The sequence below is a fragment of the Anabas testudineus genome, chromosome 13 (assembly GCF_900324465.2).
Source record: "Anabas testudineus chromosome 13, fAnaTes1.2, whole genome shotgun sequence".
Taxonomy (NCBI): Eukaryota; Metazoa; Chordata; class Actinopteri; order Anabantiformes; family Anabantidae; genus Anabas; species Anabas testudineus.
This window is the reverse complement of record NC_046622.1, coordinates 19,911,242-19,926,563: the sequence shown is the minus strand read 5'-3', so window position 1 is coordinate 19,926,563 and position 15,322 is coordinate 19,911,242. Positions and strand designations below refer to the sequence as shown.

Here is a 15,322-nt window from a genome sequence, read left to right as displayed (position 1 = left end):
TTGTCACTCTGTCTGGCCCTGCCGCTTAGTTGATAGCAATCCTTCTTAGAGTGGATCTCACTTGGTGACATTCGAGTACAGGCTTATCTGTGGGCGGTGGAGCTGTCTGGGTTTTCACTCTGTTGGAGTGATTGTTAAAGCATACAAAGAACTGGTTCAGGGCATCAGGAAGAATGGCTTCATGGCTGGTCAGTGAGGTTGCTGTTATAGTCAGTTAGAGCTCTGATGCCTCTCCACATGCTTTGGGGGTTTTTATTATTGAAGTCGGCCAAAACAGATTAACTATATTCCTTCACGTCTGTGCTAGCAAACAGTCACTCCCAGTCTGTATTTTCAAAACAGTTCTGCAGCCGTGAGGTAGACTCCTCATTCCAGACTTGAACAGTTTTTACAGTTTTGTTCAACAGATGAGAGGTCTGTAGGGTGGAGTCATTTCTATGGAGATGTTGTCAGATAAGCCAAGGTGTGGAGATGGGGAAGCTTTATAAGCTCCTGGGATATTAGTATACGTGTGGTCCAGTATGTTATTGTCTCTGGTTGGAAAATGTATGCTTGTATGAAATTTTGGCATCACAGTTTTCAAGTCCACATGATTAAAGTGTCACGGTTCCAGCGCTTCCTGTCTGTCTGTCCCTCATGCCCTTTTTTGGTCAGCTTCCTGTTTCTCCTCCTCTCTGCCTCACAGCCTTGATTGCCCATTGACTACACCTGTGTCTCTCTCTCCTTATATAAGCAGATCTGTTTGCCTTCCTCCCCTGTCAGATAGTCTCACACCTTCCTGAGAATCACACTATCAGTGTTACTTTAAATTGACTTCTCACTACCCAACCTGCCTACCCTAACCTGATCTTGCCTTCTGCCTTCTCCGTTTGGTTACCACGAGTGTTTTTCCCCTCATCTGATCCCTTCCTCGTTGTTCCCTTCCCTGCTCTGATTCTGTGTGGAACTCCTCGTGTTTGACCCGTACTGTCTTTTCCACCGTGGATTTTGCCTATTGGAATTCTTTTTGGACCTGTCTGCTGTGTATGACCTGGATTGTGTTTTGTCCTCTGCTTACTCTGCAGTATACGTCTGTTGAACTGTCTCTTTGTGTATGACCAGGACTGCCTACAGACCTCTGCTTTTGTCTACTGGATTTCTCAATCGGAACCTCTCTTTGTTAATCACCTGGACTGTCTCTGGATACTGGATCGTTGACCTGCCCAAAGCGACTCGGATTCTGTAGGCAACTGCCTCATGCTGGGTTCCCTTTGTGTAGTACTTGTGCTAATACCTATCTCTCGCCAGATTGTTTTTACAGTTCCTCCCTCGAGTGCTTCCCACTGGAGCCGGCCATCTTGGAAGCCACACCAGACTCCACTGCTGGGGCAAGTACTTCCGGGTCATCTCTCCCACTGACGTCACCTCTCCTGCTCTTTCTCAATCTCATCGTTGAGCCACGCGCTACTGCCATACCCACCTGACATTGTTCCCAGCCGGCGATCGGCTCGCAGGACTCCGGAGTCATCAGTTACATTATTCCATTGTCAATAAAACTAATTCTAACTCAGTTCTGTCTTTCAAGTTGTCTCTGGCAATGGAGTCTGACCCTAGATATGTGACAAAGTCTCCTGTTACAATCACAGCTCTCTCTGGATATGTATTTAGCTGGCTGTTAATAACGTCATGCAGCTTCTCCATGGCTAGTTTAGCATTAGCCCTTGTTGGAATATAAACAGTTGGGATGACAATAGGATTAAACTCTTGGTGTGTAAAAAGGTCATGTATTCGATGTCAGGGGAACAAGTTTGTGAGAAAGAGACTTGGTCTGTGCAGATTAGCCTGTAGCCTAGCCCGTATGCTGGCTCTCTTGCCCGGCTTCTGCTTCCTTTGTCTATGATGCCTCACAGGATGATGATCATAGCTCTATGCTCCTCAGTGTGCAGAATCTCCATTGGGATAGAATTTAGGTTTCTGAGGGTATAATCCTGACATGAATTACCAATTTTAAGCAGTTGGGTTAGTGTAAAAGTTGACTTAGTGCCTGAGAAAATAAACTTAATGCACAAAAAAAGGCAAAAACGCCGCTGTATGTTCAAGAGCTCCAAGCCGCTGCGTCCGCACACACCTCCACATAGGAAAAAAAGAGAGCAGTTCACATTCCTAGTGAGCTCTACCTTGCTGTGGAAATCATGTCTAAAGGGCATCCCTGCCAGGGGGACTGGTGTCTTCACCCAGACCAGATACTGCAAGTTTGGCAAGGCCAAAGTGGATCTGTTTGTAGTACGCAACAATGTACAGTGCCAGCTGTGGTTTTTCCTGAGAGTGCGGGATTGTCCACTTCTCGGAGTACATTCTCCCGTACCCTCCTGTGCTCCTGTTCTGCCACTGTTCCTGATTCTGCCCTTCATGGATTCGACCCACTGAAAGTGAGCTTCTGGAGGGTTTAGGTTTCTCCACTGTGGTGGTCACTGCTATCTGTGCTGCATTTCACCATGTCTGCAAAATCCTGGAATTTCCTGACGTTAATTTTAATTTTTTAACATGTTTCCCATATCAGTGGCGCTGAGATCAAATTGTTGTGAGTCAGCTACGTAACATTCTACAACTTCTGCGGCTTTTCCTATGTTGCCAAGGAATAAAAATCGAGACCCGAGCAGAGCCATCTTAAAAAACTACCATATAATGTAAGCCCTCTGAATTGGATGTGTAAGGTGTACACACCGAGAGGTCTGTTCTATCTGGTCTTACCATACCGCACATCTCGCGGTAAAATCGTCTTCACTCTCTGCCGCACATGCGCAGAGGTGAATTATCAGAGCGGTCCTTGTCACCATAGCGACGAAGAGCGAGCCTTGACCGGGGTATGGATTTCACCTGAAATCAATAAGGCAGTAAAAAAGGGTTACTGTGTTGAGATAAAAGAAGTATGGCATTTTCCTGAAAAAAGTAATTCTCTCTTCACAGATTATATCATGGGTTTCTTTAAAGGGAAACAAGAAGCAAGCAAAGAGAAATACATTAGACAGTATGCGATAAAACAGGGTAAAAGGCTCGAGCCAGCTAAAATCTCCTTCAATCCTGCTAAAAGACAGGTTGCAAAACTCTGTTAGAAGAACAACACGAGGATTTCCTCAGACACATGTTCGCAGGGGAATGTTGGATAAAATACTTTACTTTTATCAACGACAAAGTGGCTGTCTTTCAAAAATGCTACAGTGACAAATATGTAGCTCCGCCAAACAAAACAGACAACATTTTCATAGCAGCCTTCGCCACAGGATATGCTCGCCTGAGGTTCTATGAATATCTCGATCAGCTTCAGGACCATGTTCTTTATTATGACATAAATAGTCTGATTGCGTGGCCAAACCAAATCAGGATGTTCTCCCTCTAGGTAATCTACTTGGAGAACTTACAGAGCTTTCAGGTGACACCGTAGCTGCGGGACCTAAAAGCTACGGGTATCAAACGAGGGGTGGTAAAGTCTCACTGTGTGTCAAAGGCATAACACAAACGTATGAATGTTGTGAATCAGTTAATTTCGACAGCGTCAAAAAATGGCTTCGCTTGAAAAAAAGTTTTGAGTGGTTTTCGATAAATGTAGGCTGCGGCCCGTTGGAAAGAGCGTTCCATTCGGCTATTAAAGACAAACTAATATGGAGGAAACAGATTCAGATTTTCGGCTGAAGGCTTCATTTTCTTGCTTGATTGTAGGCCCTAGCGGCTCAGGTAGAACTATTTTTGTTAAAAATGTATTGGAGAATTGTAATTATGTAATGAATGTTGTACCTGATAATTTTGTATGGATATACACTTGTTTTCAACCTCTGTATTGTGAATTGCAAAAATTGTGTAAAAAATCTAGTTTGTGAAAGGCTTGCCTGGTTCATTTGATGATGAAAAACTTTTCCCTCATGGTGAAAAACATTTGGTTATTTTAGATTATGTAATTTCGGAAGCTAATGATAATCCTGAAGTGGTGAAAAATTTTACACAGTATAGACATCATAAAAATATGTCAGTCATGTTTCTCACAAATATAAATGTACATACACAAATGTAAATATAGTTGAACTATCAACTTGAATTGCACTCATCTTATCCTATTCAAAAACCCACATGACAAGCTGCAAATGTCGATCTTGGTTCAGCAAATATTCTCTAGACAGAAACCATACTTTTTAGAAAGTTATGAAGACGCCACCAAAATCCCCACACTTACTTATTGGTCGACCTCATGCCAGCCTGCCCAGATAACTTTAGACTGAGAGCTGGTCTGCTGCCCTCTGAGTGTGTCTATCTGCCTAGGAAAAAGTAAATAATAATGTCGGCCTGTATGAAAAGAAACGTGCCTCTGCTCAGTGTGTTATTGAACACCACGCCACGCCTGCGTAAAGCTGTACTCACAAATTGCTCCTCAGACCTTATTTAGGCCTTATGTGAACTGGCTTTAAACATATTAAAAGGCCAGATACCCATCTCAGACACACAATATAAAAAACTCAGATGGGAAAAGAAACACCTTAGACTGATTGCTGACAAAAATACAAGTTTAACAAAGAAAAGAAAAACTCTTCAAACGGGTGGTTTTCTGCTCCTTTTACTAAGCGTCGCTCTGCCATTCCTCGGCCAGCTGATATCAGGCGCTGTTTCTAGATAATTGTTGTAAGAAATGGCATCACGAAAAACGTACCTGGTATCCCCAGAACAACTAAAACATCTAAACGATAGAGTTAACCAACCTGAAAATATCCGAAAGCAGGTTGAAAATTATTTAGACGAAAAGATGCGTGAGATCCTGGAAGAAAAAAGTCTGATGCCCGATGAGAAAATAAAAAAATACAATATGCTGTTGCAAAGATACCTGAATCTCCAGAGAGTGAAACAAGGTGTACGCAGAGAAATTGTTCTCAGTGTGCCGAAGTAAGAGGAACTCTGGTGCGTAAAGACGCTGAAGACGCGGTTATCAAAGAGGTTCTTATGAACATTAATCCCCGTTTTCAAAAGAATGCGCAATGACACAGGTAATAGATGCAGTGTTGTCCGCAAGCTACATATAATGTGTTCTGTAACTTCATGTTGTGATATTTAATCCTCTTTGTCCCTTCCTGGCTTTGCAGAAAGTGTAGTATGGATTGTGGGTAATAGATGAAGTAGGGGGGTTTCCAAACGAGTCGAAAAACGTAGCATCGCCATTTTGCTCCAGAGTGAGGGCCAACCAGTGTTTGCCAGGGAGGTCACGTGGGTCTGTGTTTAGTACAAAGTAGGCGGGTCTTTTCAGATTCTTTTGCAGTAACTGTAACTCGTCAGAGGCCAAAACACAGCAGAAAACATCTCCCAGTAAATGATGTAAAAGGTTTTGAATCTGATGATTGTTCATTATGGGTATCTCAGTAATAATCCACCAAGATATTTCTTTTTGAATTGATTTCAAGGATTGAATTATAGCAGGCGTACACGATGAGCGTTGTTGTTTGTGGTAATGGGTTTCTGAATCGCATCTCCAGTCTTAAAGTACCTGTGGCTGTAGGAGCTAGAGCCTCAATGTCTTCATTGCCATTCAGATTAAAGACAAATAATGTGTAGCCCTGCTTAAAATCATCCCTGTCTATGCAGAGAGGTAAATCTTTTAGATGTCTGCCTGTCGCACTGTAGAGTGAGTAGAACTCTCCAACAGCCTGATTGTCTGTGAAATTAGGCTGATATGCTTTAGTTGGTAATTGCCTTCCATCTTTACAGAGTGCAATAAGTATTCAATATCATTATGTAGGAAGTTAAATGAGGATAAGTTTGGTCGTCTTGTAAATGTCTCGTGATTAACCATCGCCAATAAAACATATTTCTGCAACAGGATCTCTTGGTTGCATACTTGTGAATTCTCTGGTATAGAATTCGGGCCATTATTAGTAACAAAGAAGTTCCAAGAACCAGACGTGTCCTTGTAAAACAGGCCTGCTGTGAATTGTGATTTAAGGGTGTCATCAGAGAAATTCAATGTTTCAATTATTGCTCTGTGTGGATGCGTTGCTCTGGATTGTGAAATAAGTCTATCTCTGAGAGTAACGTTGCATTGTGAAAATATGGTGTTTAATGGATAGTTAATAACTGAAACGGCCGCATCCTGAGCAATGTCTGATCCATCAGCATTTGTAATTTTTAGGCATAAAAAACGGCACGCACCTCATCCGGCGAGACCTCAGTCTGCTGTGGGACTTGCTGGGTTGATTCAGTCGCAGCTGGAGAAGCAGGAAATTGCGTTGCGTCAAGTAACCCCTTGTAATCGCAATCGCAGCCGGGTGACGGTGGAGGTGACAACGTCGCGGCTGAGGGATCCGTATCAACTATCTCGAACTGCATCTGGCGCTGGGGGAGAGTAGTTCGTCATTGACAGAAGGTTAACTTTAAGTAAATAAACATACCGTCAACGCTGACTTAAAATGGCGATCCTCCTCGAATGACAATGGGTCTGAACTGATGATGCCGGCCTCTCATGTGTTCTGCGCTACTTACCTGCTCCTTTTTTCCGGGTGAGGGTGGGGTCGGATTGGCTAGCGTCTTGAGAGTGTGGGGAAGGGGTGGCCAGCTATACCCCCACAACGGATGACAAGAAATACATTTAACCGTAAAAACCCTACTGTCATGATTCCAGCCTTGTTGCTGCTTGTGTTTCCCCCCATGCTCTTATTTTGTGGGGTGCGCGTGACATGGGGCTCATCCATCAAATTTCGTAAAGGTGCCAGGATATTCTCTCTTGATGGCTCTTGGCCTGTTTTGAGATCTGCTTTTGTTTTCATTTTATATATTTCATTTAGGTGAGATTTTGGAAAAATGTAAAGTTTTTTATCATATCTATGCTTATGATCTGCCTGTTATTGCCATATTATTGTTGCCATTAAAAACTCTGATTTTACAGTAGATTTAACATTAACATTTACCATCAATGTCATATATAATATTATTTAATTCCCATCACGAAAAAGACGAGACAAGTGAATACTATGAATACAGATTGTAGATATAGCATACTAAACATGGCTATGACTTGATTGATTGAGAGTAATTTGAATCCTAACAACAGTCTCAATAAATGCAATTCCTGGTCCTGCATGGTGCAAGATGCCCAACTGTCCAAAAACATATATCATGCTGCAAAGGATGATGTGTGTTTTTTTTTTAAGTGTTTTTAAATGAGTAATAAAAATGTGTAAGGCCAGAAGGTTTATTTGTACTTAATACAGATACTGAATAATTCTGTTTTATATCACATTACATAATTCTGTCATGCCTCTTATATGACACAAATTAGTTGTATGGAAATCTATGAGACTGGTAAACTCCAATTAATCCATGAAATTAACATTAGTTTAATGTATTGGTGTATAAAATTAGAATTATTTCAGGTTGTCTTTGGTGCACCTTTCCCCATCATATTCTTTTTTGTGTTCTTCTCTGGTTTCAGTAAGATAATATAACATTTTGGGATAAAAATACAAATTAACAGTCCAAAACTGGAGGCCAGAATAGCAAATATCTCTACAGCAACACTGAACTTCCCAGGAGAGCTGACATAAGCTGGAATAAAAGTAATCCACACTGCACAGAAGATCAACATGCTGAAGGTGATAAATTTGGCCTCATTAAATTTATCAGGTAGTTTCCGAGCCAGAAAAGCAAGAATGAAACAGAAAGAGGCCAGAAGGCCTATGTACCCAAGTACAGCCCAAAATCCCACAGTTGAACCCAGAGCACATTCTAAGATGATTTTGTCTTTGATTTCTTTAAAGTTCTTAAATGGAAAAGGAGGAGAAATTGTTAACCAGAGGATACATATTACAACCTGGATGAGGGTGAAAGCCAGAACACTGAGTCTCTGCTGTGTTGGTCCAAACCATTTCATCACATTACTGCCTGGAAGTGAAGCCTTGAATGCCATTAACACCACCATAGTTTTCCCCAGAACACAAGAGATACAGAGGACAAAGGTGATGCCGAATGCTGTGTGTCTCAGCATGCAGGACCACTCAGAGGGTCGGCCGATAAAGGTCAGAGAACACAGGAAACACAGAGTCAAGGAGAAGAGCAGCAGGAAGCTCAGTTCAGAGTTGTTGGCCCTGACAATAGGAGTTTTCCTGTATGTGAAGAAGATGAATGCTACAACAGCAGTCATGCATGTTCCAAATAAAGATGCTGCAGTGAGCAGTGCTCCCATAATTTCTTCATATGATAGAAACTCTGCTTCCTTCTTTACACAGGCATCTCTTCTCTGATTGGACCAGAATTCAGGCTGACATCGCACACAGGTGATAGAATCTGACAAGTAATAATAAAGCAGAAATTAAACTTCATAAGTAGTTTTAGATCCCAATGTTGACTTTTCAAATATTCATATATGACATTATTACGAGATGCTATGTGGATAGTTGTATTAAAAACTCTACAGCATGCTCATCATTTACACAGTCATTTCAGTTAAGTTTTACTTTCTTCAAATATATCATATGTTATGTATTGAAAAGGTATTTGAAAATAAAGTTAACCAAATTGTCTTGGCATTTCTGTAATATTCAGCAATTGAAAAACAATGCTTTCTCATGAAAACGACAATCAAAATATATATCAGTACTTCTTATAATATAATACTGTTTAGTTAAAAAAACGTTTTTTTTTTTTTTTTGTTTTTTTTTATTGACTAAACAAAAAAAAAAAGTTTTCCATGCTTTGATTCAGTGGAAAACTTTTGTATTACTAAACCTGTAATGTTGCTTATTTCTCCCTCTGCACATCTTATACAGTCATAGCAGCAGACAGGCTTTCCTTTCTGGAGAACCTTGCGAGTTCCTGGGGGACATTTCTCACTGCACACTGACACAGGAACCTGCATGAACAACATTGCTATAATAAAAAGCACACTGAAAATAATATTGATATATTAATACAATTATATTGCAATTGATACGTATAGTGGTGATATAATAGCTTACCTGTTTTGACTTTTGTGCCCAAACTAACAAATTATTTTGCAGACTCAGCTGTTTGTCTGCAGGTAAAGATGCATCATAAAGACCAACTGTGACAAAGTCCACAACACCATTTTCTGTTCGCTGCCAGTGTATAATTTCATACTTTGCTGGTGGGTCTCCATTCTCATTAAAGTAAACTTCATCTCCTTCTTTTGTTGTGAAATGAATCTTTCTTGTGTTCTGTAAAATCTAAAATTATATTTTTTCCTTCATTTAATTTTGATAAGCAGCACAGAAGTAGTTTATTTTTTAGGAATGTTTTAGGAATGTAAAAATTTTTTTTGTCATTTTTTTATAAAATCTCAAATCTTGAACATTTAAGTATGCACTTACTGTGAATGGATCTAGCTGCGCCTTGTAGTCACATGTTTTATTACAACCAAGAATTCTATGAAGTGCATGAGCCACAGCATACACTCCTTTATAGACATTGTTAAATATGGGCATAAGTGACATATCAATAAAGCTCTGTTGCAGTCCACCCAGATCTTCATGTCCAGTACATACTCTCTGATTTTCTGTTGATGAATTTGACTGTTTGAACTTACAGTTAAATAATGCCTCCCAGAATTCTGCTACCATGTCATTGCCTGATGAATTGACTGGTTTGAAGTTTAATATGAACTCTCTCATGCCACTGACATGTGCTTTGGGGATAGACAGGCCTATAGCACCATCCAGAATGTGATTTTTATCCATTTCTGCAATTACAGAATCAACCATCCAACCCTCACTACCTACCCACTGGTAGCCAGTCAAGTTGTATTTAGACAACATATACATTAGTACATCCATATCTGCGAAGGGCAGGAAGGCAACAATCACCTTAGAAGTTGAAACCTTGATCATTTCAATAATTTTTTGTATTTTGTTTGGTGGATCTGTTCTAAAGAAAGATACAGAATATTCCAGACAGATTCCCAGCTGCTGTGCAGTTTCTGTGAATATAGCTATACCATTATTGCCATAATCATTATTGCTTCTTATAGCTCCAACCCAAGTCCAACCAAAGTGTTTGACCAACTGAGCCAGAGCTCTGCTCTGATAATAGTCACTAGGTATTGTTCTGAGGAAGGATGGGTACTTGGTTTTGTCACTGAGACAAGCACAGGTGGCAAAGTGGCTGATCTAAAAGAAAAAAACCAAAGTCCTCCTAAGATAAAAATGTAAATAAAAAACATTCACAAAATCCAATTTGTTCCTAACTGTTGGAATAACAGCTTGCAGAATAAAAATAATAATTCTTAACTAATACAACTTTTAGGTTATAAATATTACCTACCATTGGGATCTGAAAGGGTCCAATAACAGTAGATACAGCTATACAAAGAGAGGAAGAAGTATCTCCCATGATGGCCTGCACTTGTGCAGGTCTGCTACATGCAGAGTTGGAAGGTGTAGACACAATTTCATTACCATTAGCCAAGGACAGTGCAACCTTTACACTTCTGGCTATGGAGCCACAAGTATCATACATTTTATATCCCAGAGAGATGCCAGGTAGTAGGTCTGTCCTGTTATTAATTTCCTCAATGGCAAAAAGCATAGCCTGGGCAAACTGGAGCTCTCTGAAACTCAAACTTCAATTGACACAGTTTTAAATATTTTACCTAGCAATATAAGTTATAGTAAAACAATAGAATAGCAAATGTAAGTGTTTGATTGTGCCAATACACACACTAGATTATATTGTAATATAACACTCAGTTTGTAAACTTTTGGACCTGTATTGTATCTGTACCTGGTGCATTCCAGAGGTAGTGGTTTATCTCTGTAGGTTTCCTGTCTCTCCTTCCAGCTGCTGTGGAAAGAGAAGATTCCCCCCAATACAATGTCACCATCATTAGAAAGCTGTGGATTTTCAGGATCACTTCTGTGCCTGCAAACTGTCTCCTCTGCCTGACAGAGGAATACTACCAGCAACAGCTGTAAAATTGCCCAGCCCCAATCTAGCCACTTCTTGTTACACGTCATAATGCCTGTGAGAACTAAAGCACTCGCTGAAATCACATGGACCTATATATACATTTTAAATCACCTTTTTTTTTTTTTAAGAACAAAAATGGATATTCACAAGTGGTGTGGGAGGAAGGAGGCATTTTGGGACTATAAACCGATTTCAAATATAATGTCTGAACTTTTTTTCAGAAAAGAATACGTAGTTGTGCTGCACTTTTTTCTAATTAATATTTAGATTTAACAATCTAATTAATTAAATTTCCACTGAAAATTTGAGCAGAACAGAAATAATGCCAGATGGACATTATCTATACACATTTTTCTTTGGTCTTCATTAGTCAATATTTGGATACATCCAAATATCAATTTATTATTTCTCTATGTATTTAGGAGAGTTTTAATTCAGTTAGTTCTATTGTTAATTGTAATTTTTTCAGTCTACAGAATGTTGGTACTCCCGATTAGTAGGAAAGTATTTTAGATCATACCTTGTAAAAATTAAACACTCACACATGCTGTTTAATTTTTTTTCCTTTATTTTGTGTATGTGTGTATTTGTAGTACAGTACTGCATGTCATGCCAGTTTGTCATTCTCACAGTAGGTGGAGAATGTTTTTCATGAATTCATCTTCCCCTCAATCACTGCATGTTGGCCAGGCCCTGATACAACAAAGCAGGTCCAATGATGGCCCACCATACTTTTCGATTGGGATGACGTTTATAGTGATATGATGTGCCTTTTTTATGCAAAATTGACTGTCACTCAAGGTTGTTTCTTTACCTCACTGATGAGTGTTTGTTGTGTTCTTAAAGTCATTTGACTGGCCGCCCACTTCTTGGTAGAGTAGCCATAGTATCAAAGTGTCTCTATTTGTAGATTTTTTGACTAACTGTAGACTAGTGAATTTGACTTTGACATCCCTTTTTAACCCTTTCCATGCCTTGCTCCTTGTTGCGAGGCATGGCTCACATAAGCATTTTCTTCTTGTGCGGAGCAGACTCAAAAACTTTGAGTGTTTTTTGTCAGTCAAAGTAGCTCTAGTCCACACCTCCAAACAATTTTTCTTAAGTTATATCAATAAGTCCAATTAACGTTTTTGAGGTAATTATTCAAAGGGTTCACATACTTTTTCCTTTCTCATGGTGAGGTTCTCAATAATGACAAATGCTTGGACTAGTTTTTCAGCATCACTTTGAGACGCTGCTTTGGGATGCTCCTAATTTTAGCTATATTCCTAGGTGGAAGAATCCAGTTTTTATATATTTCTTTTAATGCATGAAGTAAAGAAGATCCTGGTCAAAGATAACTTCCTCACAGTATTACTTATTACTAGAATAATCTCTATCTTTTTTTAATAAAAGAGTAGAAAATTAGAGCATATCCAGGCCTTTGTTTCTTTTAAATTTAATTAAAGTTTGACTAATTGATTTGTTTTACCTGGTTTAATAGATAAATATTGCTGGGCATCATCTGCATAGCAATGGAAATTTATGGTGTTTCCTAATAATATTGCCTAAAAGGGACATATCAAAAGTAAAAAGAATCAGTCCAAGCATAGAACCCTGTGGAACTCCTTTAGTAACTTGTTTCCATGGAAGACTTATTAAAAAGAACAAACTGAAATCTGATAACTTTTAGGCCGGCCTATTGATATTGCATTAATCTCAATTACATATTCCAGTCTTTGTATTAAAATGTTGGGATCAATAGAGTTAAATGCAGAGCTAAAATCTAACGAGCATAAAGAGAAGCCAGTTGTCTGGCACTAGGAGGAGATGGCTAGTGATCCTTATCAGTGCTGTTTCTGTACTACGATATACTCCAAATCCTGACTGGAAATCTTCATACAGGTTATTCTTTTGCAGGTGGTCACATAATTGCTTTAAGACTACTTTTTCAAGGATTTTAAAAAGATTAAGGGCAGATTGGTTATTGATGTATAATTGGCTAAAACCTGTGAGTCAAGAGTAGGCTTTTTGAGTAGAGAACTCCATAACTCAAGATCAGTGGACATGTGGCCTTTAACAAAAATAATTGAGGGAGCTAGAGGATGCGAGCAAGTGATCAGACCCGGGACGAAACAACGACTTTGACCTAGGCGAGGTTATATGAGGACAGCTGAAGGACCAGGAACAGGAACAGTGACAGGAACTGGAGCCGGATCCGTGACCAAAGCAGCCTGGGCTGCAGGACCAACAAAAGCAGCATGGGTAGCTGCAGGGCTAACTAAAGCAGCATGGGTAGCTGCAGGGCTAACTAAAGCAGCATTAGCTGTAATGACCGGATCTGAACCCGGAGCAACGGCTGCAACTGACCCTGGAACCCGGGGAGCCTTCCGCCTCCGACGTGGACGTTGACGCTTGCTGGGAAATCCCATCCACACAGGTAGGTTCTCTCATACAGTGAGTACTGGGCATCACTAAACAATGGAGGCTGGCTAACTGAACAGCCGCTCCGTAGGTCTAGTTCAGGAGCTGACTGGCCTTTGAGCTCTGCATAAATAGAGTGGGCCTCCTCAGGGCTCAAGGCAACGGGTTTCAAAAGGGTCTGGTGAGGTGAGTGCAGTGCCATAAAAGTCCAGGGTATCCTCATCTGAACTATCCGCTCCATAAACAAAACGGGAGCAGGGGAGAAAAATGGAGCGACCAGTGGCGGAATGAGGGAATTCCATGGTCGCAAAGCTGGCTGGTTTGTTCTGTTACGAACTAACAAACGAACTGACAGGGAACCAAACGGGTACGAAAAAAAAAAAAAAAGATATATTTATTAACAAAAAGGTCAGGCGACACAGGGAACTAACACAAACTAACAAAGTATCAAATGAAAGAGATCCGAACACACGGCGGATAGTACAAAAAAAAAGAAAAAAAAAAAAAAACCTTGACAAACCTACAAAGTACCAACTAATAAATCACTAGACAAAAATACGAACTACAACTCACTAATAGAAATACAAAGTGACAAACGAAAATCACTGCCGGTGGCAGGAAAACACGAACAAAACACACAAAGCTAACAGGACAAAGTACCAACTAAACAACGTTGCATAAACGCAGACCAAACAGTTCAAACATACTAACAAAACAGAGGTTCCTGACAGACAAACAAAAAACACAAACTAACCAGGGTGGTGGATGATAACATGAGCATGAATGATCATGAAATACAACAAACCAGCATCGAACTGAGCACTGAGGGGTGCTTATAAAATGGAGGGAGTAACAGGTGAAATGAATCTAATTAGTCCGGTGTGTGGAGAGTGGGGGAAGAGGAAGTCCATATGTGGGTGTGGCAGGAGGGTGAGACAAGGAACAGAAACAAAACAAAACCCACAGACAAGGGCAGAGGGAGGAACTGTAACAGTCAGGACAGGGTCTAAGAGAATGTTGATGGTTTAAATTAATTAATTGGCCTGTTACATTTCTAAACAACCTAACAATATAGCTGCATCATACCCATCCCCTTTATACCAGCCCTACTGTAAGGTTTTGACCACAACCAGTTTTATTTTAAGAAGCTTGAGTGTGATGAGGGAGGTCTGGGAATGTGTATGACACAGTGAATCTGGGTTGGCAGGTTCAGGGTCTAAAAGAGACAGTATTAGTAACTGTGGGGTTATAAGCAGAATGCAAACTAGGAATAGAGATTCAGGAAGCAGCCGAGGCTGGACAAGGAGAGCTGGGTAATGTAGTCCTGGGTTCCTGGAGTGGTGATGGGGGAAAAGTGAGTATGGCAGGCAGAAAGGCAAAATAGGTTAGATCAAGAGGAACAGACCTATGAATCCCAGGTTAGAATCAGCAAATTGCAGGTCTGTATATCGGTATAAAGACGATAGCGATGGGTTGTACTGTGCCAATGCTTCAAAGTGTGCGTTGAGAAATCAGGAAAGTGTTAAAAGTGCATATTGAGGCTTGTATTGTTTACAGTGAGTGACGTCATTAATGATGTCTAAGGCCTAGCTGCGTGTAGCAGTGAAGTGGTTCATATTTTGCTGCAATGTCTTGTAAAATGTAAGCCAGAGCAATCGCCACACAATTATATAGTTTTGGTGCTTGTTTAAATGAAGCCTACAAGGAACACTTTGATTTAATCTCTCCAAATAAGGAAGCAGTTTTCAAGCAGTACCTGCAACCTGGTTGCTAGATTGTCTGCTCTGATCACAGCCCAGATCTCTGCATCGACTCTTCAGAATTCATCCTGACAAACCTCATATTTTGATCTTTGGACCTGACCCCCAATTCTGACGTGAATCTGCTCTTCTCTGCCTCTGGCCCCTGCATTACTATGAGTGTGATCCTTATTCTCTGGCATATGACCCCTGGCCCTGTTTGGTTCTCTGGCATCCTCTAGGAGCTTCTG

General features: G+C 40.3%; 1 protein-coding gene across 1 annotated transcript; it reads right to left on the bottom strand.

Moving 5' to 3' along the window:
- Window positions 1-7,378: 7,378 nt before the first annotated feature.
- On the bottom strand, window positions 7,379-10,976 carry LOC113171865 (extracellular calcium-sensing receptor-like). Its single transcript, XM_026374607.1, has 6 exons — window positions 10,744-10,976; window positions 10,285-10,582; window positions 9,336-10,130; window positions 8,964-9,191; window positions 8,734-8,857; window positions 7,379-8,292 (listed from the first exon to the last, which is right to left on the bottom strand). Exons 1-6 carry the CDS (start codon window positions 10,974-10,976, stop codon window positions 7,379-7,381), a joined length of 2,592 nt encoding a protein of 863 aa, XP_026230392.1.
- Window positions 10,977-15,322: the final 4,346 nt, after the last annotated feature.